Consider the following 25,795-nt stretch of genomic DNA (forward strand, 5'->3'; position numbering starts at 1 on the left):
ACCAACAGAAGAAGGGAGGGGGAGGGCCAACAACGGCGTTCCGCACTTGTGGCCTCTCTCTCTCCCTCTGGCAACAGGAGGAACGTCGCTTGAAATGGGGAAGGGGGGAGAAGTGAAAGCGTGTCTAGTTGGGTAGATGTGAGTTGACACCAATATGCAAGGGAAGGTACTGGATTGTTGGGGGGAGGGAGGGGGAGGGAGGAGGAGAGTACAAGGGGATATCAGACATGCACACATACGCACGCTCAAGAGCACATTCACCAGTTGAGGGGAGAGTGAAGGACTGGTGGATGCATAAAAGGGGGGGAGGGAGGGGGTATCATCCCCTGGAACCCGGTGCATTGACACACACACACAGCCGTGACCACAACCCGCCAGTAATGTTGCCTGCGGTTGTGGATGCGCGTCGTTAACTTTCCTTTTTGTTATGATGGTTGAATCCCCCATTCACGTTTGTTTTTTTTTCTTCTTTTGAAGAACGGGGAAAAGAGAGAAACTCGTAAACCGGCATCTAATGGAAGACATAGGGAGGGAGGGGAGGGGGAGGGAGGGAGGGAGGGGGGGCATCATTGGCAGCTTGCTGCAGTCTAACCCCCCCCCGGACACGCACACACACACACACTCCTTTCAGGTACTTGAGACACGCACCACTTCACTAGACGCATCGCTGCCCCCCCCCCTCTCCCGCACCTCGACTAAGGCATATATATATACCTCTACTGAGACGCCCACTCAAGCAAAGCGACGACCAGGCCAACAATCTAGTAAACGTGAGAACAGCGGGAAAAAAAAATAAGATGAGATACAGCAATGGCGTCAAAAAGAAAACCCAGCGACACCTACACGGGTCTCTATGTGCATGTGTGCTCGCATTACCGACAGGTGAAGTGCCAGATATGCGTCAGCGTTAGCGTCGCTTGAGGATGTTGCGCATGTGATTCGCCTCCGACACAGTCGAAAACCCGAAGACCACCTGCGAAGGCCGCGTCGAAGTGCGTGCGACAACAGTGAACTGCCGCTCCTCGATGTGCTCGTCCTCCTGCACTACCTTTGTCGTAAAGACGTCTAACATGCTAGCAAGTGGCACGTTGATAGTCTGATGCCCTCCCTTCGGGTTGCGTTGTGACCATCGCAGGCACTCCTTATTAAAGTCGATCGTGACGAGACCGCTCAACGATGTCTTGAACGTTCCGACAAGACTCCAGAGGGGGCGAACGCAGTAACGATGTTGCTGTGCACCACCACCCGCTGCGACGACGGTGTTGGCCAGACCCGCTGTGGATGCCGCAAGGGATTTGGGGGTATGGTTTGTGTGTGACTCATTTGCGTTGACAAAGAGTTTTTCATCTACTGGAATGGCGCTGAGCCCGGTGAACATGCCTGGGCAGACGCGTGGCACTGCAGTCCTCTTCTCCGCATTCTCCCCCATGGACGGAGCGCGGTAGAACGCGGACTGAGAAGCCGGAGTCGGCTGTTGTGATGGTGCCTGCATCCTCGATGGCGGCTCTGCCCAAGAGCGTCCCCGCTTATATGAACTCGTGGTGCTACCGAGGCTGCTGTTCTTGTCACTATAGTCGCCATCCTCGCTGCGGTGACGGCGCTTGTGCGCAGTGATCGGGATCGTGGGAGGCAAGCACAGGCCTGGGCGCTCCGGCTGCTGTTGCTCCTGCTGGACCGGCAGTGAAGACGTGTTTGCACCCAGCACGGAGTCCGCCGTACGACTGCCGGTGGTGGTGGTGGTGGTGGTGGTGACTACACTGCCACCTCTGAAGGGGCGGCGCAAGACAGCACACCCAGCCCTTTCAAAAGCGGCCGTTGCACGGCGTATGGCGTCCTCATCCTCGGCCCGCCTGCGCGACAGTGACTGCTGCCGCTGCCCCAGCGCAGGGGTAGTTGCCGGGTAAGATCGAGAATGGCTGCGTGAAGTGCCGGTCTGAGGCGGTCGCTGCCGCTTCTCTGTACCACCGCCGTTGCTCAAATCAGCCTCCTCAAAAAAGTTTGGCAACGAACGACGGGTGGGCGCACTCCTGACGCCTTTTCCACTGCAGCCGCTGGCAGCGGCAGCGGCGGTGGTGGTGGTGCCTGCTGGCACCTGCGCTGAGGATAGTGTATGGCCATACAGTGCGCCCTTGTCGTGATATGAAGAAGTCTCATGCAACACATTCACACCCATCGTGCGCAGCACACCACACTTTGTCTGGGGAGCGACGTCCATGGCCGCCGGGTGGTCGCCGTGCGTCATCCCGTTGTCGCCCCGCTGCTGTCCTCCGCGACGGGGCCCAGAGCGCAGAAGAGAAACGGCTCCCGGTGTGAGGTGTCCGCTGCTGTAAACCGAGGAAGCGACGCTGACGGAGCGAGACATGTCAATCGTCTCCGAGTTGGGTGAGATCACCTTTACGCGGGGGCCATTCCTGGGTGCCATCGTTTTCCTTTTTCCTTCTAGTGTGTGTGTGTGTGTGTGTGTGTGTGTGTGTGTGTGTGTGTGTGTGTGTGTGTGTGTGTGTGTGTGTGTGAATGTTTCGGGAGGAGAGAGGAGCACGTGGGGAAACGGGTTGGGTGGATGGGTTGGAACGCTGAGGTCTGATAGAAGCCGAAAACAAAAAAAAACAATACAACCAACGACCAGAGAAGGGAAGAGAGACGCGAAGAAAAATACTGCTCGAAAGGATTGCAGAGGCACCGACGCGCGCCTGCCCTGTCCATGAGTGTGTGGCGAAAGAGGAGGGAGAAGCATGGCGTGCGCCATCACGCTGTTTGTTGGTCTCGGGGTGACCGCACTGAAAGAAAGAGAGTACGCAAGCCAAAGCAGCCCTGATGTGTGCCTCATGAAGACACATTAACAGACGGGCATCTCTCTCAAAAACGCAGAACGACTCCCTAAGCCACCCACCAGCCCCCCCCCCTGAGCCGCTTTGTTTTGAGGGACTACTTCTGGATCGAATGCTTCTCCCCTCTCTTCTGTATTCACGTGAGCTTCGCACGACCCTCCCTTCCCCCCTCCCCTTTTTGCCGCCATCCCTCATGTACGTCATTGAAGGAAAAATGGTGATTCGGTGGCGTTGCTACACGTACGCGAGCACATCCCCACGTATCTTGGCATGCGCCCCCCCCCCTCACGAAGAAAGTTTCGAGAGAATCAGAAGGTAGAGTCATGGACAGGTACATGTGTGCCCGGAGTGCGTGTGTGGGGGGCTGTGTGGACCCCGTGGACGGAACGAGAGGCAATGTTTCGAGAAGAGAAGCGCAACCACATGTGTGCTACGGGGTTGTGAGGGAGGGGGGTTAAGTCTTTTTTACGCTGTCACTTAGACTCTGTTTGATAACTTCCATAAAACTGTCAGAGGCAGCGACGGGTCGCATCGGCCTCCACGTCAGCTCACCGGCAGCGTCCTTCGGCACGCCTCTGCCCACTGTTGGGTCTTCGTCGAAGTACTCGCCATCATCCTCGAGCACCACGTGGTGATGTGGTGTCTTGACAGACGATGATCCCGGCGCAGGTGGCACGGATTTGTGCATAGGGAGGACTTTCTGTGTGCGTGGGAGGGGGGAGGAGAAAGCGCAGGCCTGTGAATAATGAAAAGAAGTCACTCGCATCGCCGACGTGCCCATCGAGAAAAACGGGAGGAGGTGGAGAGCAGTGATTGACGGGCATAGGGAACAGTGGAAAGTCGACATTACACAAGACAGCGAAAACATTTTTTTTGTGCGAGGCCGTAGAACAACGCGAACTGAGAGCCACCATCGTGTATGATCGTCGAAGTAGTCGTCATGGTGAGCCCCACCACCGCTGCCGGGGGGGGGGGGGGGGGCGATGCCCGCCCCTGAGTGGCATTGAGGGGGAGGGAGAGACGACATGAACACAGAAAGCGGGGTAAGGAAGGGAAAAAAAAGGTACGCCACGAAGGCCGAATCGAACGGCTGTGAGTGCAACTCACCTACGGGTTTGAAGCCCGCACCCAGCACCAGCTGAGCTCATCGCGGCTCTAGCCGCCCACCCTCTCTTTTCCGAGGGTGGAAACTACGTCCGCAGAGGAATCGAACCCACGACCCTGTCAGGCAGCAGCGCACGACTCCTGCAGCCAACATCCGGATATGCTACAACGGCATCCAAACCGATTCGCACATGGATTATTGCAGCGGAGCCATGCCGTGATGCGGAGGCGCGCCTGTAGTGTTTTTTTTTTATGTTGAACCAATAAGTAGCAGCAGGGTGTGTCTGGGGGGGGGAGGGAGAGGGGAGAAGAAGAGGGGGCAAGCGATAGAAGAAGAATGAAAGTCGGGTTTGATGACGGAAGGGGGGGCAGCAGCAGCAGCAGTGGCATTATCACAAATGCCCATGGGACTCGGGTGCTCCGACGCGTGCACATTAGCAGCGACGAAGAAGGTGCACCATGACGACCGCCCCAAAGGGGGGTGCACACCGTGGTGAAAAGCCTGCATATCCAAGGAAGCGAGGCGCTACCACAGACCGCTGTTTGTAATGCATTAACTTTCTTCTCTCTCTGTCTCCTTGTTGTTGCTCTATATCTACTGCTCCTCATGGAAGCCGCACGGCGAGGGAGGGGGAGGGACACAAAAGTTCAAAGGTGAGCGCCCGCGCACACACCCGCTTGCCGTCCTCTGTTGCCAGTGTGGAAGGACAAAAGACATCTCATAACGAATCTATGAAGTGCTGCCTCGGAGGAGAGGCAGCAGCAGCAACAGCAACAGCAGCAAGGAAGTGGGGAGGAAGGGGGAATGTGCACACATGCGCATACGTTGGTGGACGTGTGCGAGGTCTGAGACACACATCATTGCTCAACACAGTCCTCCCTCAGTACAGCAACTTCACCCCCCCCCTCCCACCCACCCACCCACACCCACACACCTGGAAGTCATTCTCTCTCCCTACTGCGGCGGGGGCTCAGACGACGGTGACGATGGCGGCTTCGAAGGGAACAGTGGGGAAGATATCACGTCGAAGGTGGCGCCGTCAACAACAACCGGTGCTGGAACCTTCTGCGCTGCGTAGTAGAGCTTCAAGTGCATGAGCCACTCCTCGAAGCGCTCAGCAGGCGTTAAAGGTGACTCCTCCAGCACCGCCGCCGTGGATGGAGTCTTCTCACGTTTTTTGCCGGTTTTGTCTGCGCCCCCTTTGGTCATCTTCGAACGGCCCCGGCCGCCGCTTTGGGCCTCATGTGCAGGCGCCTGCACAGCCCTCATCTGTGGCGACAACACCCACACCACCCAGCGGCTCCCCGCCGATCCGTTCAACACTGCGGCGTCTACAAGGGGCAGCTGGCACCCATCCTTGAGCTCCACGGCAATGCCCAGCCGCTCCGGGCAGGCAACAAGAGTTTCCAAGGACGTCACCGGGAGCATGCCATAGAAAGTCTTTGTTGCCCTGCCACTCGTGACGCTGTTGTGAGATGCAGCCGCACCATCAGCAGCAGCAGCAGCAGCGGCGGGGGCAGTGGCCTCACCTGAGAGTGAGTGGTGTAAACGCGACCATATTTCGTTTGGGTTTGGCATCGTCCACTTAAAGTGCGTGGGGGTGAACGTGAGCTGGTTCGACGCGACGACAGCAGCGGTGGCCATATCCTCGCTGCGTTCCCACCCTTGCCTCTGGGGAGTGGTCGATGGCGGCGAGCTGCAGCGGCGTCGCTTGCCGGGCGGTGGCAATGGCTCGGCATCCTCCTCATCCCCAGCTTCTTCCACTGCCGCCAAGTGGCCCTCCTCCCCCACCTCCGCGCGTGCGTCGTAGCTGATGTTGCCGAGCCGCACCATGTCGTACAAGACTGCAGTTGGTGGATCCGCAGGGACAGCCATGGCAACGACATCAGTCAAAGGCGTGTGAGTATGGTCGATCGGGTCTTCTACACTGTCCTTCTCCTCTGCAGCTTCAATCGATGTCACATGTGCCTCCTCAGAGGCGACCAGCGACACGCTGCGCCGTCCGGGGCCCCCATGTTGTGGGGTCTCCTCCACTTCCGCTGTAGATGGTTGTCGCGTAACATCCCTCTCATGAACGACCGGCGAGGCGAAGAGCTGCTGCGGTACGCTATGAAGGGAACCGCCGCCCATTGGGGGGACGAAAGCTGCCGACAGACAATCAGGAGAGTCCGCCACCGCCAGGTTAAGAGAGTGCTGTTTTTTTGCTGTCATGACGGCAGTAGCCGCTGAGGTCGATGGGCTCGGCGTGCACACATCTCTCCGCGCCGCCTTCACGAGTGAGCGCTGGGCCGTCTCCAGAAGCTCACGCTCTTCTAGTTCCAGCACATCCCTCGCGGACAGTACCAGCGGCGTGGGCGTGTACTCAAACGTCTCGTGTGGCTGCTCCGCTGACGAACGCAAGTCTACGCGCCACTGCACTAGCTCAGGGCCGTCATAAGCGTCAGCCGGAATAGCCTCACCCACATTGACATCACGCATTCCTCCAAAAATGCACACGTCGCCTTGCTTCAGCTCAGTCGGGTCGGTGCCACTAATGCGAATGCCGTTCACAAATGTACCATTCGAGCTGCACATATCCGTCATGTACACTCGAGTGATAGAGGCGGGGAGCTGGCCATCGCGAAGCGTGTGCTGATGGAGCGGGGTTCTCAGAGCGTCGGCTGCGTCGATTGGTGTGGCCCCGCAATGTGGTGTCGAATCCCCGGCATCGGTGCGGTTAGGTGTAGAACGGACGTCTGTCGCCATCGGGGAAGTGTCAGTGACAGTGGTTGTGATCGATGGAGACGCCGCTGCGACCGCGTTCTTCACCCGCATAGCGAAGAGGCTGCACTGCAGCTGCGAGGAGAAGAGCAGAGACGGATCCAGCAGAGCGGCGCAGTGCGTGGCGCGACCCACCGTGACTGGAGTAGCGTTACTCGATAGTGTGACATGCATGCGGCGGTCTATTGACCGCGGCCCGCGCACGAGAACAAAGGTCACTTCTATGTCATCCGCCATCCCTCTCAAAACGAAAAGTGTGTAATAAATGTTTATATATGTATATATCTATATGCACGTACTATGCTGTTCTACTCTCCTCTGTGGGTGTATCTGTGTGCGTGTGTGTGGGGGAGGGGGTGGCGTGGATTTGATGACTACAGGTGCTCGACAGTCATGTACACGCGCACGCCTACACACACAGGGGGGATAAGTGGTTGCGCTGTTGCGAATTGGCTGCGTCTACGCTTCTCTGTGTATTGTGTGTACGGAAAAAATGAAGTGTTTAACGGGAAGGGAAGAGAGGGTAGGGTAGAGTAGGGTAGGGGAAGAGGTACACGAGAGCGCTGAATTCATCGGTCGACGCCGTATCGGCGCTGTCCACATCTGAATAGCGTGCGTGAGTGTGTCATCGATAAAAAGACGGTGTTGGTGTTGCTGTTGTCGCTGCAACACCAATGCGTGCACCCCCCCCCCCAATGCCGGCGCAGCCCTCCCGCCCTTACTTCATTCGCCCAATCCCCCTTTTCGGGATTACCTTGTACTTCGATCTTTGGATACGCGATGTGTGCATAATGTGGGATGGTGCCTGTCGTGGAAACAGAAAAGAGAGGAGGGGAAGGGGGAAGGGGGAAGGGGGGAAGGGGGAGCTGGATGGCGGAGATACCCTCAATGGGATTGTGAGAGGACGTAAAAAAAAGGACTCGGCACCCTGTCGCCCCCCCCCTCCTCTCTCTCCTCCCCCTCCTCCCCCTCCTCCTCCTTCTCCTCCTCCCTACATCCCTCCTTCCAAGGGCACACCTCATACACAGATATACTCAATATAGTACATTTAGAAGCGAGAAGTTGGACACGCAGACACACACACACACACATATATATATATATATATATATATCTGCGTCTCTCTCCTTTTCCAATCTCTCTCCCCTCTCTCTCTCATCTACATATTCATGGATGTCGCGCCACAGGCTTTCCTTATCAAGTTGCGAGTGAAATTTTGCGTGCGCCCGTGCTTCGGTAAGGTGTGGTCCGTTGTGGTTAAATCCTTTCCGTACTCCTCATTTGTTGTTGTGTAGAGCGGGTGTTGGCGGCCTTCGCCGAGCAGACGGCTTCGACGGGAGTGACTCCGCGAGCCGGCCACCCGCGCCAGCTCCGCACCCAGCTCCATTTTCGCTCGATCAAGACAAAACGCTCGCGTGCACCAGAGCTCGAACTCGGAGTCATCCTTAATGGACATGGAAACTCCACCGCAGTACATCATCATCTCTGTCGTCGTCAGCTGCTGCATAGGCGATCCGTCGGCCGCGCAGAGGTTGTCAAAGAAAGCGAGCAGTAAATCGTCCTCCGTGCGCGCGCCGCTGCGTACGTCTGGGTGCCGCATCACATCGTAGTGGTCACTCAAGGCTTGATAGGAAACAACACCAGTGGAGTTGGGGTCCAGCTTCGCGATGATGAGCTCCACAACGTACTTTCTGCGCGACGACAGCGTGACTTCTATGAGACCCTGAATGAGGGCAGACGTGTCGATCATGCTACCCTCCTGCTGTCCCTCGGCGGTGTCGGTGGCGTAGGTCTCGCACAGTTGCGCATAATCTTCATCAGAAAGAAAGACAAAAAGATCCCGCAACGCATCACGCACCGCGTCGGCCGAGGCAGGCGATGGAAGATTCCCCAGTCGGCTCGCAACACGCCACACCTGCTTGTAACCGATCCGGTCAGCGGCCTTACGGAGGATGTCCACGAGAAACGACTTCTTCGCCAACTCGAGCGATGAAGACGGCGCCATCATGGATGACTTCATGTGTGTCTGCGCACTTTCTAGTCTGTTTGAGTACGCGGTGATGCACAACTGTAAAGTGGCTCTCTGTAAAGGAGTAGGAGAGGGAGGGAGAGAGGTAGAGAGGTAGAGAAGGGGGAGGGAAGAGGTATCGGGGAAAGGAGAGAGGTTGGGGGAGGGGAGCACAGAGCCTTTATCAGCAGAGATTCGCTCACCTGTCACCGCCCATTGTGTGTCTACCGGACACACCTTGAGAAATAGAGGGATCGTCGGGTTGCCCCTCCACCCCTACTTAAGGTGCGACCCCTTCTCCCCCACGTACACCACCGTGGAACGGCTGTGGGTGCAAAGGCAAGGAGGGGGGGGGAAGGAGGAGGGGGAGGCGGAGCCGGGCTCGTATCGGTCTCACTAGCGACACTCTTTTTCTGTTTCTTTCTTTTCCTGTTACGTTAAGTGAGGTGTAAGCGGAGAGAGGGGGGGAGGGAGGGGAGGGGAAGGAGGAGAGGGTAACGTGGCACCGCCCATACACAGACACACACACACAGACACACGCCACTCCGGTTTGAAAAAGAGACTGAGAAAGGCGACGCAGCTCCAGCTGGGGGTACTTCAGTGTACGCCTCACCCCACCCCTCCCTCTCCCTTTTTCTCTGGGAGGGGGGAAGGGGGTGACACCAGCAAGTTAGTACGATAACAACTAATGAATCAATGAAAACACACACACACATATGTGTGTGTGTGTGTGCGTCTGTGTGTAGAAAAGAAGGAAGCGGAATGACGCTAGGACAACCGTCACACTCCGTCCACCCGCCCTCCCCTCCGCTCCCCCCCTCCCTCCCTCCCCCCCCCTCCCTCCCAAAAAAAGAAAAATTTTACCCTCCCTCCCCCCTCCTCACTTCGTCGAGCGATCATCGGAAGGAAACACACACGCACCAGCAATCACCACCACCACCATCACCAACAGTCTGCAGTTCATCATAGTCGACTTGACGTCCCGCACGTTACATTTCTTTACCGCCCTTCTCTGTCGATGTACGAAACGCGGTGGCCGAGGCAGCCGTCATCAAGGCAGTCGTCACGGCAGTACCCGCTATGGGCACGCCTGCTGCGGTGCCAGTCATGGCACCGAGGAGGTGCAAGCCCCACGCAGCGGTCGCGGCCACCGACTTCCCGCTAGTAAAGCTGCGGCACATAGCCAGCATCGTGATAAGTGTGAGGTACGCCTCAACGCCTGCCACCAGGTTGGATGATTCAAAGCCGCGGCTGGACATCGAGTGATACCACGGAAACCATCGAAAGAGCGCTGTGTAGCAAAGGCACCACAGCGTCGCCACCGCCGCGCCCGTATCGCTGGCACCGCAGTCGCGCAGGCGCATCACTTTTGCCGCCTCGTTGTTGTTCAAGATAAAAAAGCAAAACACCACCGTAATCAGAGGCAACAGTGCACCCTGCACGCAGACCTGAGCGGCTACCATGTCATGTGGCACCGCCATGGAGATGGTAGACTGCGCTAACTGAACTGTGGCCATCACAAAGCCCAACTTCACTAGGCTCCAGAGCGAGAGGTGATGCCCCTTCACCATGGCAGCAAGGGGGATGATCATGAGACCATACACACTGAAGTTTAAAATGAGACCCATTTTCCCCTCTATTTGTGCTTGTGCGTATGGGGGGGAGGGGAGGGGGGGGCAGTGCGTGTATGTACTTGTGTGGTTCACTTCAAATGATGAGCACACACCGATTGGAGTGGCCGACGTTGGGTTGTGGAAAAAAAGGGGGGGAGGGGGGCGAGAGGGGCGGCCCTCGATATAAGTTGTGTTCTTTGTAAAATGCGGCGACGCTTTGATTTCTCGTGTACCTTTTCTTTTTTGTGTGTATTTTTATTATGGGTGTTATGTGGCCGGTGCAGAACACACACTCACACACACACACACATGCACACAGAAAAACAGAAACAGAGAGAGAATCACGTGGCCATGGGTCACGTCATGGTTTCACAGCGAGAGAGGAGGGAGGTCGGAGGGGATGAAGAGTGGGTCGTGGATGGAGAGAGGGGCCGAAAGAGTGACTCCAAGTGAAAAGTACAGAAAAGTCACAGGAGTACGCATACAGGCGCGCACATGGAGGGAAAAGGGTGAGGGGGTGGGAGGGGGGTGAGGGGGGTGAAGGGGGGGGTTGATGTCATACACACACACACACACACACACACCTCCACCCCTTCTCTTTCCCCCTTATCCTCTACTCGTGTGCCATTCAAATAGCCCACCCTTTTTTCGAGGTCTCTGTATCTCTCTTTCTTCGGAGTTCAAGTCTGTGCCCACACCCATCATGATCACCGACACCACAACAGACCCCCCCTCCCCCCCTCCCTCCCTACTGCCAGTACACACGCACTCGTAGAGGCGGTTGTCTGTCAAACGCGCGCACACACACAGGATGTGCAACTATATGTGTATGTGTGTGTGTGTAGGTCTAAGCACACCCCCTCCCTCTGCAAGAACGGACACGCCGAAAGGAGCGACCGCCCTAATAGTGGAGGGGGGAACGGGGGGTAAGAGGGGGAGGGGGGAGGGGGAAGGGGGGAGGGGCAGAGAAGATAAGGAGAGAGGGGGATGACAACGAAGATAAATGTACGAAGAGATCGGTGGAAGGCATAACCGGTGGAAGGGTGCGCATCCCCCCGCTCCCTCCTCCCCCTCCTCTTCCTCCTTTCACACACATCCCTCCACATCACCACATGAAAAAAAAAAATGCACATCCCAAAAGCCCTCGATAAAACAAGTTGAGCGGGGTGAGACACGCGCGCAACTGTTGTGTGTATATGTGGAAATATACATAAAAGTATGAAGAACGTCACGCGTCTGTGTTACACCATGGAAGCGGAAAGCGAAGTGGAGAACAACTGCAGCACGCCTGGTTACGCAGCGAAAAGGGGGGCGGAGGGGAAGCGAGCCATTATTGTGTCATGACCTGCCCCCTCCTTCATCGACGTGCTCGGTGACCACAGCGATGCGCACCAGCAGCACGCCTCCATCCCCATGGTGCCAGGCTCACCTCGCCCCCCCCTCCTTTTTTTTTCATCTACGCTTTAGTTACTACGAGGAATCGGTTCCAAATACGTTGCCAGAGTTCGCACCGCCTGGACGGATATGCCCAACGTGTACTCAGAGGCAGAGGCTTGAAAAAGAAAGGCGTTGCTCTCACAGTAGACGGCGATGGCAACGCGTAGCGGGGCATCCAGCTCGTCTTGCGAGCGCTGCGACTCGTCACCACGTGGCCCATAAAAGTGACTCTCATGGTCATCCCTCACACTTGCTTCGGCGACATCACCCCTCACCTCAGCACCGGCAGCAGAGGCCTTCTGTAATGACGCAGCCGTCACACCAGTGCTCCCTTTTCCAGTCGTCACCGAGGACGGGGATGTGGGATGTGGCTGTTGTTGTTGGCCGAAGAGGTAGCTGTCGGGTGGGGGGGGTGGAGGGAAGTACTGCGCGAACGGGTTCAGCTGCCCAATCTCCTCTTCGAAGAAAGCGTCGCGTGTGCCGAACCAATCGGACGTGACCTGTGAGCTGCCGCAGCCGCCACCCATCTCCTCCCAGTTGGTTAGTGAAGAGGCCGGTGGGGCAGCGCCGCCGCCACCACCACCACCGGCGGTGTGTTGAGGGTCTCCCTCCTCATTGGCCCCAACACACCACAGAGGCTTAAAACACACAAGAATTGCGGGCATTGCGTTCATCAGGGTGCGCTCGTGTGACACAACCTCCACGCGGCCCGGGAACTGGGAAAGGTAGTAGCGGATCATGTACTGCAGCTGTCGGAAGATGGAGCGCTGACGAGTCCCGAGACGCTCTGCGATAGGACGCAGTGGCAAAGCCTTGGACGGCGTCACAGGCCGGCCGTCCATTGTCGTCGCTGCCGCAGCGGCAGCAGAACCACCACCACTACCACTGCTACCCTTTGCCGATGACATGGTAGACGTGAAGAGCGGAAAGACACGTACAGTCACCGCAACCTTCTCCACCCCATATGTGGCCTGGACCACACACAGGGGATCCGCCAGCATGGGCTCCTCGACAGTCGCCATCCCGGTGGGGGGGAGCGAGAGGTGAAAAGGCAGCACGTCATGCCGGGTGTTGCAGTACAACACCGACACGCTCTGGCCGTGGTGGTTGCCGAGTGACACCGAGTTCATGACGGCGGCGCAAAACGAGACAAACTCCGTTGAGGAGTGCCGCAGCGCCGAGGCAATGAAGTGGAAGCTCACGCAGGCAGTGCCAACTGGCACGTAAAAGGCACTCCAGTACGCCTTGACCGTGCCGGCAGGTGAGTCAGCCGCTGCCATGGAGGCCTGCGAGCGAGGAGCACCAGCGGTGTCTAATGCCCCCGGGACGAGGGTCAGGTAGGTACTGTTAACATCCACACGCACTTCTCGGAAGAGTGAGAACGCGGTGACGTGCGCCACTGCGTCGCCGTCCTCCTCGCGGATGTCGTCGATCGCGCTGAAGTTGCCGTTGACTAAAATTGAGAGCGGGTACGGCTCCACCAACACCGTCCGCCTCGACGGGGGATGCGCGGCGTCCGGTGCCTGAAAGACTATGTGCGGTGAGCAGTTGTCACCGCTGCTGCCGAGAACGAGGCCCAGCTGGCGCACAGCCTTGCACACCTGCTGCTCGAGGTATGGTCGCCATGCGTACGCAACCCCGCTGCTGCCTGTGGAAGCCGCCGTGTCTGCACCGCCGCTGCCGAGGCGGCTCATGTCTGTGGCAATACAGGCTGGCTCGTACGAGGAAATGAGTCCCATGCGACGACGTCCGCGGCCCATCGCCGTCGCGTACGGCGTCATCCATACGCCGTCCTCATCGCCGCCGCCGCCGTCGTAGCCAGCGTAAGAGGGGAGGTAGTAGGGTGGATACACACACCCCCTTACACCCACCACACCTTCGGTGTGCTGCTGGTGTGCATCGAAGCCACTGGGAGAGGTTGACGCCGGGCCTCCACTACCACCGCCATGACCACCGCTGCCGTGACCGGTGGTCATGGTGGAAGTGAAAAGGCGGTCCTCCACACCGTCGCTCTCCGCAAGACCTTCATGGACAAGGAAGTCTAGCGGCAGGTGATACCCTAAGCCAAGCCGCGGTTCGGAGACGAGGAGGTACGACGGTGACGGAGACGGCGGCGCAAATACAAGATTGCGCACCATGTCGTAGAAGGCTGTCGGTATCACGTTGCGCACGCGCGTCGGGGCCACGTACTGCACTGTCACAGCGAGGCGCTCGTAGGCCGCGAAGGTGGAGAGGACGCAATTCATGGATTGGTGCTCGTCGATATAGCAGTACTCCGCTGTTGGATAATCTTTGCTACCGATGCGTGTGCTCGTCCGCGAAAGGACGTTGGCGCAGTCGACAATACGACTGAGGCTAGCCTCGCTGTACGTCACCGCTGTCTGCGGTTCGTAGAGCTCCTCGATGGTTACGGCCATGCGATGTGTTGGCTCCCGAACGGTGCGGAAGGTCAAGAGGATCAGCGGCGCCTGGCGCTCCTCCTGTACCAGCTCAAAGAAGAGGGGAGAAAAGGGTAGCTGGATGCCGAGCTGGGCGTCGTACCACTCCATTAGCTTGGAGCTGTGCCGCTTCACGTGTAAGGAAGCACGGACAGTAAAGTAATTTCTCGGTGGCATCTGGGGCCTCTGCGACGTAGACGCGGACCCCCCCGTAGCCGCAGCAGCAGCCACCCCGCCACCCACAACAACCTCGTTGTCGTTTCTACCACTGCCACAACTAGATGTCGCGTTGCCACCCGTCGTGGAGAAGCCTCCAGTGGAGGACGCATCAGCTCCTCTTGCCCTACTCCTTGACGCTGCCTTCCTCGAGGCGCCCCTTTGCCACCTCCACTTGCTGCCCATTATCTCGTCTTCCTCCGGAAAGGAAGAAGTGCGTTGTGCTATCCATCTGCGTACACTCACATAAGTGGCGATGCTGAACATGACGGCCGCACAGAGAGACACTTTGCCCAGGGATCCCGGCAGGGCATCCAAACGCGAAAGAGCCTTGGATTTTACGATACTGGAATGGTCGGACATTTTCGGGCGCTCCTCCTCTTCTCGGCCCTTGAGTGTGCTGCGCGTGTGTCCCCCCCCTTCTGTGTGTGTGTGTGTGTGTTTTCGTCGTGGTGGGGGTGGAAGAGGGATAAAGGAGGGAAAAGAGTGATGGGAGGGGGGGGTAGGGGGGGGGTAGCAGGTCAATCAAAGAGGTGTCACCGCGGATGCTAGTTTGCACAGACTTCGATTTCGGGGTAAACACATACAAGGGAAGACAAACAGAAAAACAGACGCGGTTACCCAACCCCCACCCCCTCCCTCCCCCTCTTTGAAGCAGACGTACGCAAGAGATGAACAATGAGAAGCAAACGCTGGCAGCGGCAATCGCAGTTTGCCGTGCACACGCCCTCTCCCCCGTACTGTTGGCGGGCAGGCGGGCAGGGTTTAAAGATGCAACGAAGAGAGGAGAGAAAGCCACAAGAATGGATACAGTGTGGTGTATGGTGCAGTTGAGGAGGGGGGGGAGGGGGAGGGGGAGTGGGAGGGGGAGGGGTATCGCTAGCGACTTCGGCTAGAGGTGCTGGTGAGCGAGCCAATAGATATTGTGGGGAAGGAGGGGAGGAAGGGGAGAGAAGAAGTCAGGACATACAGCAATACCAGTGATGCAGAAGGCTGTAAGTAGGCATGAGAGCCATCGCCTGAGTCTACTAAAGCCAGCCAACACACGCACACCCTTGTGATGACCTTGATGTATGTAATGTGCATGCATAGACAGAGAGAGGGTGGTTAGTACTACATCCGACCTACGCAGGTCGTGTGACTCGTTACTCCCTCTCCCTTTCTCTTCCAGGCTGGCTGATTGCTGGTGGCACCGCCACAACAAAAAAAAAAACTCTCGCACGCACACACGCACGAGAATGCATATGTATGTACACAGAGGGTGGGAGAGAAGAGCTGCGAGGCGATATGCAGAGTTCCTCATCCAGACAGAGTCATTCCGATAAGATTGAAGAAGCGAGAGAGAAGAAAAGGGAGCTCGCATATGTAGGTGAGATCAAGCAGGCAAGAACACAGACGAGAGACAGAGATGAGAGAAAGCGAGGCCGGAACGCAGTCGTGCGTGCCGTTGCAAGTCGACAGCAAAACCAACTTTTGATTCGAGGCGGACACACACACACACACACACACGTGTACACACCCACGGGCCTACTCGCCGTCTTTTTTGCGCCTGTGGAGCGCAGCGCATATACACAGGGGGAGACTGACAGAAAGAGAGACATGCAAGGCGGCATCGCACCTGCTCCACAGATCATCTCTCCCTCCTCCCAAGCCCCCCCCCTTTCTCTCCCACAACCAGTCGACAAGCCCCACTTCATCCACTCCGGTGGATATGCAACCGCCGCCATCTCACACTCAGTCATCCTCTGGCGCGATATCATCTCCGTTATTAGCAAATAACGGGTCGTAAGCCGCCAGTCGCCCACGCATCTCCTTAAGCTGCTCGTTGCGCTGCGCCAGAAGTTGTTTCACTTGCTGATACTGTGTCGACTGGTTCAGCCGCGTGGCGAGCTCCCGCCTCGCTTCCGCCACCTCGGCACGCAGCTCCTGAACAGCCGACTTGAGCGAAGGGTCTTCTCCCTGACAACGACGCGACAGTTCGGTGGCGATGCGCTCCTTGTCGTTCATTGCGTCTTGCATCGACAACAAATGGGCTGTGTCAGACGATCGACTGCCCATCACTTGCGTATAGGCGTCCGTCACACGCTGCAACTTGGCTTGCAACCTCCGCACTTCTGCGTTCGCCTCGGCCAGCTGCCGTGCTGCCTCCCCGCCGGCTTCCTGCAGGGTTAGGGGAGCCAAACGACCTGCTGGGCCACTCATCAGCTGACGGCCGTGCTCACCCATTGCGTGAACACCACCAGCGTTGTTGAGCACGGCCGTCGTATCAATGCTAAGTGTCAGCCGCTGGAGGTCAGCCTCGCGCAACACCGCACGTATGAGCTCCGCCGAGGCCGCCGTAGTCCCCTCCATCTGCGTGTCCACGACGCCGAGCAAAAGTGCCAGCTGCCCGTTGAGCATCTGCGACACCTCTGCATTTGTGTAGTTCTCCCGCCACAAGTTGCCAGACTGGAACGCACTTGCCTCCACCCTCAAGTCGCGGCTAAACTTGTCAAGAGAGAGGCGCGACCAGCGGAAAAAGTTGTCGATGACATTTCGAGACTCCGACGTGAGGCCTGACAGCGGATCCATGCTGTGTCTTACGTTCCCCCTTGCGAAGGGTGTGTGTGTGTGTGTATGTGTGTGTGTGTATGTGTATATATGTGTATATAATGGCAGGAGGGAGGGCCGTATGTGTCTATCACGTAACCTGGGAAAAAAAAAGAAAGAGACGGTGAACGTCGAGAGAGGGACAGAGGAAGGCTCGTCCGCGATGTATGTCAAGGGAAGAGGGGGGATAAAAGAGGACGATGAACGATATCGGTCACGACAACAATGACGATTGAATGGCGATCTGGGCGAGTGGCCTCTTCAACTTATGTTTTGTGGATGTTGTCGAGAGGGGGGTGATGAGCAACATCCCCCCACCACCACCACCCTCTCCCCCTCCCCTACCCCAGCACCTCCACAGAAAATGTGTGAAATCTAGCGTCTCGATATTCTGCTTCATAGAACACGGGAGGAAAGAGAGGGAAGGAAAAATCGCTCGTGCACACACACACACACACACACAATTTATAAGTGCAATATACGTGCGATAGAGAGAGAGACATGCATATGTACATGCACCCATGTGGGTAGACACGCACGCACGCACGCAGAAAAGGCATTGGAAAGGTTGAGTGTAATACTGGAGAAAATTAAGGCCCGGCAAATCACACGAGCCAACAGACCCAGAAGGGGGGTAGGAGCCTAGAAAAACACGAGCTGCTAGAGAGTATCGTGTGAAAGTGAAGGAGGGGTGAGTGGGAGGGAAGGACATGCATCCGTGAAACGTTCCTTTGGCAGTGAAAAACTGGGAAAAACGATGCGAAGGGAACAAAGAAAAAAAAAGGGGGGGGCACGGCTCGCCACAACCAGCGAAAGCGCCTCCGCACGTCACACATTCCCCACCCACCCCCCCCCCTCCCCGTCCCCCCCTTTTTTTTTCCACCCCCTGGTGACACACTCCACCCCTCCTTTATATATATAAATATATCGATGTATATATAAATATATATAAAGTGAAACAGAGAAATTCCCACAGAATACACACACACACACACACACGCTTACCACCAAAAATAAATCGTTAGGGGGGGGGAGGCGCTGATAGACTTCTCCACGCAAACACTACAACCAGAGATGATACAATTAACGATACCTACACACAGAAAAGCGGGTCAACACGGAACACACACACACAAAAAAAGAAAAGAGAGATTATCATGTATGAATCACTTACACATCCCTGCACTACTCCTCGACGGCAGCTTTTACTCTGGGATTCGCGTTATCGTTGGTATCACACTCGGCGGTGGCTTTGCGCACCGCATCCGCAGTGAAGGTGTTCAGCCAGCTGCGGAAGACCGTGCCCGCGTTCGTGTACTTGATCTCGATTCGTCCACTAACGAAGTCGTCAGGGATGATGTAGGGATCGCGCAACTTCCAGTGCGTGCTAGAATCAGAAACCGTCACTTTCGATTCACCGATAGGATCTGGCGAGGCCGTCGCTGCAACCACCGTCGTCGTTGGCACAGTCGCCGGAGACGCAGCAGGCGGTGCCGGGGGCTGATGCTGGTGCAGGTGCTGTTGCGCAGATTTGGGGGCCGGTATGATGATGCCGCTGGGAGTCGCTGTCGTCGTTGCCGCTACTGCAGCTGAGACTGGAGCATGACTAGTCGGCGAGGTGACGGTGGCGGGCGAGCGCTGGGAGGTGGAACCCGGCAGGTGTTTTGCCAAATCCTGCAGGCTGATCCCGCTGCTCCCCGGAGCAGCCGTGATTTTGAGACTCGCAGGACTGCTTCGGATTTCCCCGGTGGGCAGCGGTATTGAAGACGCATTGGTGAAGAGGTGCGCGGTAGCGGAGGCAGGGGTAGAGCGCTTGCCTGGAACCGCTGCCGGTGGTGTAGGCTCCATTGTAGCGGCACTGCGCAGTTGCCCCAGAACACTCGGAGTGCCGCCAACAGTTCGGCTATGGTTTCCACTAGCGTCATTCTGGGGAGCGCGATCTGCAAAAGTCGCGGGGTTCTGAAGAGCCGCAGGCAGTGACGGCGGAGACGCCGTGGTCTTGCCTGAGGAGTCTAAGCTGATCCCGTTCGCCTGCAGGAGGAACTCAAGCTCTCGCAGCTTCGCTGACCCACCCGTGAAGGCAGACGCAACAGCTTTTGCGTCCCACTGCGGCTGCTGCGGCTGCGGCTGTTGCGGCTGCGGCTGTTGTTGCGCCTGCTGCTGTTGCGGCTGTTGTTGCTGCGGACGCTGCTGGGTATCCGACGACTTGAGCACAAGCAGCGCTGACAATTTCGTGATGGCAGCGCGACTGTCCTTGAGGCGGCCATCAAGTCGTGTGCCTCCCGTGAAAGGGGTATCGTACACAACCTCAGCCTCCCTGCCGCTGGCAAGCAAGCGCACGATCGTGCCTTGGGCGCCAAAGGGAGTAGTGCCTGTGGCACGGCAGTTCACGACGCGCGATCCGAGGTAAAATGTCTGCCCCTGCGGCAGTGGCAGTGGCACGAGATGACCGCCGCTGCTGCGAGTGACGGGAAAATACAACTGGTTTCGGTTTACCGCCCGCAGAGAGACCTCCTTAAAACTGCGGTTTTGCTGTTCCTGCAAGGACGCCTCAAGCTGCTCGAGCAACTGCTGCGGAAAGGCCTCCTCCGTAGCCGTGATCATGGGAATATCACGCAATCCCGACTCGTTCAAGAACGTCTCGATCTCCGTTAAAAGGTCGTCAGCGTCCCTGTCGCGCCATTCACCCGTCAGGAACTTCTGCGGCTCAATGTTGGTCGAGTTCACGCTACCCGTCTCAATATACTGCACGAGTGGGCGGAACCGCTTCACATAACGGTGGATCAGCTCCTGTGCATCGCGTGAAAAATACCAGGTGCCGCTTCCACCACGGTTGCTGCTCGAGTCGCCACACAAGTCCCCCTTCTCGGCCTTCTCCAGGTGATACCCAATGTCCTCTGTGTCTTTTTCCATTCGAGCAAACACATCCTTGTTGCCCATGTACCACGGGTTCATGCTGTGCTGGATCAGCTTCGCGTACCCCACCTTGGCGATGCACCGGCCGGTGAACTTGAGGCACAGCCCCAGCTCGCGAGAGCCGAACTGCGGTGACGTGACAAGAGAGCTGCAGATGGTCGTGAGGGTGCGCGGTAGAATGTCAAGACTAACCGCCACCTGCGCCAGCGACGTCCAGTTGCGCTGCGCAGAGAACTGGAGCAGCTCCGACGGCAGCCATAGAGCCTCCTGATACACTCGGAGGCGCACCATTAGTTCAGGGCTTTTCTGCGTCGTCGTGTCGTGCTGACCCGCCGTTATCACAGTGCCACAGCAGCCGTATACGTCTATCGAAGACTTCGACTTGGGCTGCGGCCCGATGTAGACGCAGCGGGCACCAAATGCGGTGTCAATTTCGCTACGGTCGCGCTCAGCGTAGCGGCTGTCCGCTTTCATGTCGAGGCTGTCCAAGGTGCAGAGCAGCTGGATGGGATAGCACGTCAAGGTGGCGGCAAAGTGGCGCTCAATGCGCCCCTTTCGAGTTACACTCATCCCGTTGAAGCGGTGCACGTACACAAGGACGTCGACCTGCTCCACAGCGATGCCTAGCTGAGACTTCAAGAAGCGTGCATGAGCGTCCGCCTCCTTCGCGAAGGCAGCCGACTCATCGCGGTTGTTCTGCTGCTCAGACACACCGCTGAAGGTGCCCTCCTGTGTGTACGAGGCTCGGAAAATCTTTTGTGCATCCTTGACGGCAGCGACGCGGGCGCGCTTGTAGTGCGGAAACCCCACGAGCACCTCCTTTCCCACCAACGTCACGGCTTGGCTCGCAGATTTAATCTTGGAGAACTCGCGCAGCTGAAGAATGAGGCTGTCATTCCTCGTGGGACGTCCGAAGATCGTCACTACGCCAGCCTCGAAGATCGGTTGGATTAAATCGCGCTTTGACTGCAGAGTGCTGAAGCCCTCAAGCGACTGTGTGTTGATGCACACGCCAGGGCACAGCAACGGGATAAACTTGTCGATGTGGGGAAACGAGTACGTCTCCCGCTTCACGAAGACCTTCCGGAGAGCACCGAACATCTCGTCCTCCAGGTCGTACGGTGTCATTTTCTCGTCGTAGACGAACCGCAGCGGTGGGCCGTTGACGTTGTTAGAGGCATCCATTGGATCGACGTTCTTCTGCACCGACTCATAGGCGGCAAGCAACGTGTGCTCGTCGATAAAGGGAATTAGCACAATGCCCTCCCACGGTGCCCGCGCACCCTCTCGGTCGATGACGATGTGCTCTGGCAAATACTTGGCGAGGGGGCTATTCGGGCTGCGCAGCAGAGGCCAGTAGGCCTTGGGCATAGACAAGTAGGACATGGGCGGCAACACGGCCAACAGCTGCTGGTGCGGCAGGAAGGGCTTGCCAAGGTCAAATGAAACGCGAGCAGCGATAGCGGGGAGGTTCACCATGTCGCTTGCCATCGGGGCGTAGTAGTGCGGAAAAAACCATTTCCATGAAGGCACGCCCTGATAGTAGTAGTGCATGACCCACATGAGCCCCTCCACGTAATGCATCCGCAACTCGCGCATGTTGTTGCTGTTCGCGTCCCAACCCTCATTGAAGCCGTGCTTTTCACCGTAGTAGCGTTGTTTGAACTCCAGAATGGATGCGATGGGCATCGGGGTGGTGGTGTCGACCTCGTGGGTGGGGTTGCGGCGTGCACGGTTCTTCTGAAACTCTGCCTCCTCCTGCTGACGTCGACGCAGTGTCTCATATTCAAGCTTACCGAGCTCGTTCAGCCACACCTCGGCGTTGCGCCAGTCGATCTCACCCTTGTGTGTCAGATATTTGCCCTTACTGAGCAAGTGTTCCGCGTAGAGACGCAAAATCACTGGCAGGCTTCCATCGTTGATGCCGACAGTTGGCAGCGTCGGCAGGAAATCATTGCCAATAAAAAAACACATGAAAACGAAGTCATCCACGACGCGCTCGAAGTCGAAACTCGCACTGCCGCCTTTAGTCTTCAGAAGGCACTCCTTCACCTCCAGTTGGAGGTAGTCGCGGAAGACGCTGATGTGCAACAGCACAAACTCATCCGCCTTGTGATATGCCTTGTCCTTGACGAGACCCTTGGCCTCATCCTCCTCTTGCCTCTCCCGCTCCTTGCGAGACCCGGGTCCGAACGTGACGACCTCGCGCAAGAGTACAAAGTGCGGTTCGTGCGTGGCGAGCGCCAGCATGACAAGATCGGCGTCGAGACCGTACATGCAGTGAGTCTCGTTGGGGTCGTAGTTGGGCTGCATCTTGCGCCGGCGGATGAAGTCGACGATCTTGTGCTCACCCTCACCGGGGCAATCATGACCAGAAAAGATGACCTGACACCCCTGCCAGGCCGGGTCTGTGGACAACTTCATGGTGATGAAGTACTGGAACTCCTTGCTCACACGCACCATAAACGGGGTACCAGGAGTGATGCAGTTGCTGTCGAACACATCCTTCTCTTCTGGAACCTCCTCCCCCATCGCTAGCGCCTCCTCACGCGCGACCATCATCTCGTAGCCCGCGCGGTATCGGCGTTGGCGCTGTTGATTCATCTTTGCGCGCGGTGCAACACCATCAACGGCAAGTAAAAAATACTTGCGCGGTTGGATCGCGTTGAAGAGCTTCTCGAGATAGGCGAACATGGCCTGTATCATCTCCTTCTCCGTTGGACTTCGCCGAGTCGCGTCGACATCGTTCGGATGCGTGCAGTTGTGGATGATACCGTTGATATCGAGGTAGAGGTTGTCCACCGGGGGCGGTGAGTCTTTGAAGGGTGTAATGACGGAGGGGAAGCGCTCCGCCACCCAGCGGAAGAACTTGGGAACGCCCATTAAGGGCAGCTTCCTTCGGCGTGGAAAGAGGCAGCAACGGCAGCGGCCGAGCTATAGAGGGGGAGAGGGAGGGGGGAATGGAAAGAACTGCAGACTAGAATGGAGACTGCAGAGAAGGAGAAAGAGGACGAAAGCCGGAAGCAGCACAGAAGAGATGAGGATGTATGCCCTTTGCCCTCGTGTATACGCGCGGGTGTGTACGAATGTCAAGGCTTGTACGCCTCTAATATGTGTCGTGAGCGTAGGAGTGTCGTTGATTGGAGAGGGGGGGGGAGGAGAAAATGAAAATCAAGTACACGCGCTTCTATAGTCGGGTCGTGTACACGGACACGTTCAAAAAAAAAAGAGAAACGGACCCAGAAAAACACGAAAATCGAAAAGAAATACTGAACCAAAAAAAAACGGAAAAGGTGAAAAGATAGGGGGGTGGAAGAGTGAGTGGGGAGGGGGCAAAGGTGAAGCCGTGCATTGCACCATGAGCACCACGTCACCACTCTGGGGAGGTGATGTGTGATGCGGAAGAGATTTGTGGTGGAGCACGTTGATGCCACTGGGTGGGTTGCATCATCACTTCTCGATGAAGTACACACACATGCACATGGGGAGGGGAGGGGGGAAGATAAGAGGTAAGGAGACGGTCACTTCTTTCTAGTTATACCTAGACACACACACACACACACACACACATACACGTGTGTGCCACGTGTGTGTGTGTGTGTGTGTCCTGTACAAATGGGGTGAAGGGAATGAAGACGAGAGACAGGAATTGCGGCTGTACCGCGATGTCAACACGGGATGTCGGCCGCCTGTAGATATTCATCAACAGACACATATACATACACATACACGGGAAAAAAAATGGAAGACGAAGAGGCACGCAAAGAGACCCCCCTCCTCCGATAAACTGTACATCGAACTCACGAGATCGAGGAAGCCCCTCTCTCATGTGTTTCACCGATCCTCCCCCTCTACCGCCTTACACCCCTCGTACCTGTCTAGACGGGACGTGCATTGCCTTGCCGCACGATGTGGGGAGACGTGGAAGAGGAGACCCACGGTAACAGCGGCTCCGACAAAGGTAGATGGATGCAAAGGCAACAAGACACAGAGAACCGATATATATATATAAGGGGGAGTGCGGAATGGAAGTGAACATTATAGAACGCCGACAAAAAGAAAGAGGGGGAGAGAGATTAAGGGCAGAGAAAGGGAAACCACCAACAGTACCACACACACACACACACCAGACACATACACACACATACACCTACAAAAACCTTATCTACAACTCAAAACTCCTACTGACGCAAATCGGCAAATCGCACGCGCGCGAAATACATACATGCATACATACATATACACACAGGCGACACCGGCCCCCTTTCTGTTCCATTTCAAAAAGACGAACATGTAATGTGCCCATGTGCCGTCTGTTCCTCAGCTGCTGGGGGTGGCCGCGGCATCAACAGACTCACTAGCCGCCATACCACTGCAGCTGAAGCGGGGTTTACGCGCGTGGCGGCGGCCGACGACGGTGGAGTTCGATTGTAGCGTACCGATGGATGAGTACTCTTTCTTCACCAGGCGATTGCGGTGATCAACCGTCGACCCCTCACATCCGAAGTCCACCGTGTAGTCGCCAACCTGAAACACTTCGTTGCAGTGGCAGTGGCGGCTGGCGTGCGTGGTCCCCGTCGGCCCTTCTGGACGGAGGTACGAGCGCGGACGGTAGTCGCAGATGCTGTGCATAAAATTGCTCTGCACGTTGCGCACTCCGTGCGGTGGGTCCTGTGGCTTTAGCAAGAACGTGTTGTAACTGATAGGCGTGAAGTCATAGCCGGGCTGGCACAGCACTGGCGGGGGGCAATTCTTGTAGAGCTCCTGTGGAGCGAAGGTGCGGGGGATGGGCTTGCTGCTGAGGTGGTGGCCACTCTTGTCCACCAGCGGCCGAAGACGCGGCAGCTGCTGAGCATGGCGCACGGTCGACAGCGAGAGCGTCTCTGCCTTGAAGACATCATTTGGACTGTACTGTGTGGTGCTCTGGAACGAGTCAACGATGGACGGCGCCGTCCGCTCGAACTGTTCGTAGCGGCCATCGGAGAAGTTGAGGCGGATTTTGATGGGCCCCCACGGCTTCGCGTTGGCTGCCTGCACCTCCAGTACGGCATCCTTGTAGGTGCACCCCACTGGCAGGCTGAACGTCTTCCAGGTGGCAAGCGGATGCGTAGCGAGGCCACCGTTGTAGTTCACATCATCTGGGTTGTAGCCTTTCCGGCGCATGGTCGCTTTGCTCGGCAGGCTCAGCACCGCGTAGCTGGTCACCACAGCGGGGCTGCTCGGCTCCCTGTACGACGAGTCCATACCTTGAAATAGGGGAAGAAAAAAACGAAAACGAGCGAATCGAGTTGATGAGCACTCGCAGGTGCGTGTGCCTGCACAGGTCAGGGAAGGGGGGGGGGGGAGTGGTCCGTGAGCAACACACAGTGAGAGGTCCCCGAAACGCTCAGCGGCAAAAGACTGGAGATGGAAGAAGCGAGCTACTGTATAGGCCTTCAAGAACACGCAAAGATGTAGACACACGTGTGTGTGTATGTAGTGCAAAGTGGATCCATGAAGTCATATGACGTGAACATTCGAATCAGCAGGGGTGAAGAGAGAGAGACCACCAAATGGTCGCAAGGATGAGAAGGGGGGGGGGCAAAGTGTAGGATGAAGGTGTGTGTACATCTACAATTAAGTGCGCGATGGAAAGACGTGGATAAGCCCACCATGAGGGGATAAGTAACTGCAGGCGTCTTACTACCTCCCCTGTACATGTCCATGCAGGTTACGAGTGTGTATGGTCGTGGCGGTGGTGGTGGTGGTGGTGGTGGTGGCGGCAGGGAGAGGCAGGGGGAGGGGGGGGGCCTCCCCCCTGCCTCTCCCTGCTTCGTCTGCATTGCACATCCTGTTGCGCCTCTCTCACCGAGGTAAAAACGAGACCGTTTTACTTGCAAGTGTTG

General features: G+C 57.0%; 8 protein-coding genes across 8 annotated transcripts; all 8 read right to left on the reverse strand.

The window, feature by feature from the left end:
• Positions 1-907: 907 nt before the first annotated feature.
• On the reverse strand, positions 908-2,422 carry JKF63_07090 (uncharacterized protein; the record flags this gene model as incomplete). The annotated part of the gene is made up of 1 exon (XM_067903032.1): positions 908-2,422. One exon carries the CDS (start codon positions 2,420-2,422, stop codon positions 908-910), a length of 1,515 nt encoding a protein of 504 aa, XP_067759470.1.
• Positions 2,423-4,887: 2,465 nt separating this feature from the next.
• JKF63_07092 (uncharacterized protein) lies at positions 4,888-6,930 on the reverse strand (the record flags this gene model as incomplete). The annotated part of the gene is made up of 1 exon (XM_067903033.1): positions 4,888-6,930. The coding sequence occupies one exon, from the start codon at positions 6,928-6,930 to the stop codon at positions 4,888-4,890; it is 2,043 nt and encodes a 680-aa protein (XP_067759471.1).
• Positions 6,931-7,852: 922 nt separating this feature from the next.
• JKF63_07093 (uncharacterized protein) lies at positions 7,853-8,713 on the reverse strand (the record flags this gene model as incomplete). The annotated part of the gene is made up of 1 exon (XM_067903034.1): positions 7,853-8,713. One exon carries the CDS (start codon positions 8,711-8,713, stop codon positions 7,853-7,855), a length of 861 nt encoding a protein of 286 aa, XP_067759472.1.
• A 977-nt stretch (positions 8,714-9,690) lies between these two features.
• On the reverse strand, positions 9,691-10,329 carry JKF63_07094 (uncharacterized protein; the record flags this gene model as incomplete). The annotated part of the gene is made up of 1 exon (XM_067903035.1): positions 9,691-10,329. The coding sequence occupies one exon, from the start codon at positions 10,327-10,329 to the stop codon at positions 9,691-9,693; it is 639 nt and encodes a 212-aa protein (XP_067759473.1).
• A 1,448-nt stretch (positions 10,330-11,777) lies between these two features.
• JKF63_07095 (uncharacterized protein) lies at positions 11,778-14,768 on the reverse strand (the record flags this gene model as incomplete). The annotated part of the gene is made up of 2 exons (XM_067903036.1): positions 11,778-13,686; positions 13,717-14,768. The coding sequence occupies 2 exons, from the start codon at positions 14,766-14,768 to the stop codon at positions 11,778-11,780; spliced, it is 2,961 nt and encodes a 986-aa protein (XP_067759474.1).
• A 1,371-nt stretch (positions 14,769-16,139) lies between these two features.
• Positions 16,140-16,976, reverse strand: JKF63_07096 (uncharacterized protein; the record flags this gene model as incomplete). Its single annotated transcript, XM_067903037.1, has 1 exon — positions 16,140-16,976. One exon carries the CDS (start codon positions 16,974-16,976, stop codon positions 16,140-16,142), a length of 837 nt encoding a protein of 278 aa, XP_067759475.1.
• A 1,203-nt stretch (positions 16,977-18,179) lies between these two features.
• JKF63_07097 (uncharacterized protein) lies at positions 18,180-22,793 on the reverse strand (the record flags this gene model as incomplete). The annotated part of the gene is made up of 1 exon (XM_067903038.1): positions 18,180-22,793. One exon carries the CDS (start codon positions 22,791-22,793, stop codon positions 18,180-18,182), a length of 4,614 nt encoding a protein of 1,537 aa, XP_067759476.1.
• Positions 22,794-24,230: 1,437 nt separating this feature from the next.
• On the reverse strand, positions 24,231-25,154 carry JKF63_07098 (uncharacterized protein; the record flags this gene model as incomplete). The annotated part of the gene is made up of 1 exon (XM_067903039.1): positions 24,231-25,154. One exon carries the CDS (start codon positions 25,152-25,154, stop codon positions 24,231-24,233), a length of 924 nt encoding a protein of 307 aa, XP_067759477.1.
• Positions 25,155-25,795: the final 641 nt, after the last annotated feature.

This window comes from Porcisia hertigi, chromosome 6 (assembly GCF_017918235.1).
Source record: "Porcisia hertigi strain C119 chromosome 6, whole genome shotgun sequence".
NCBI classification, from domain to species: Eukaryota; Euglenozoa; class Kinetoplastea; order Trypanosomatida; family Trypanosomatidae; genus Porcisia; species Porcisia hertigi.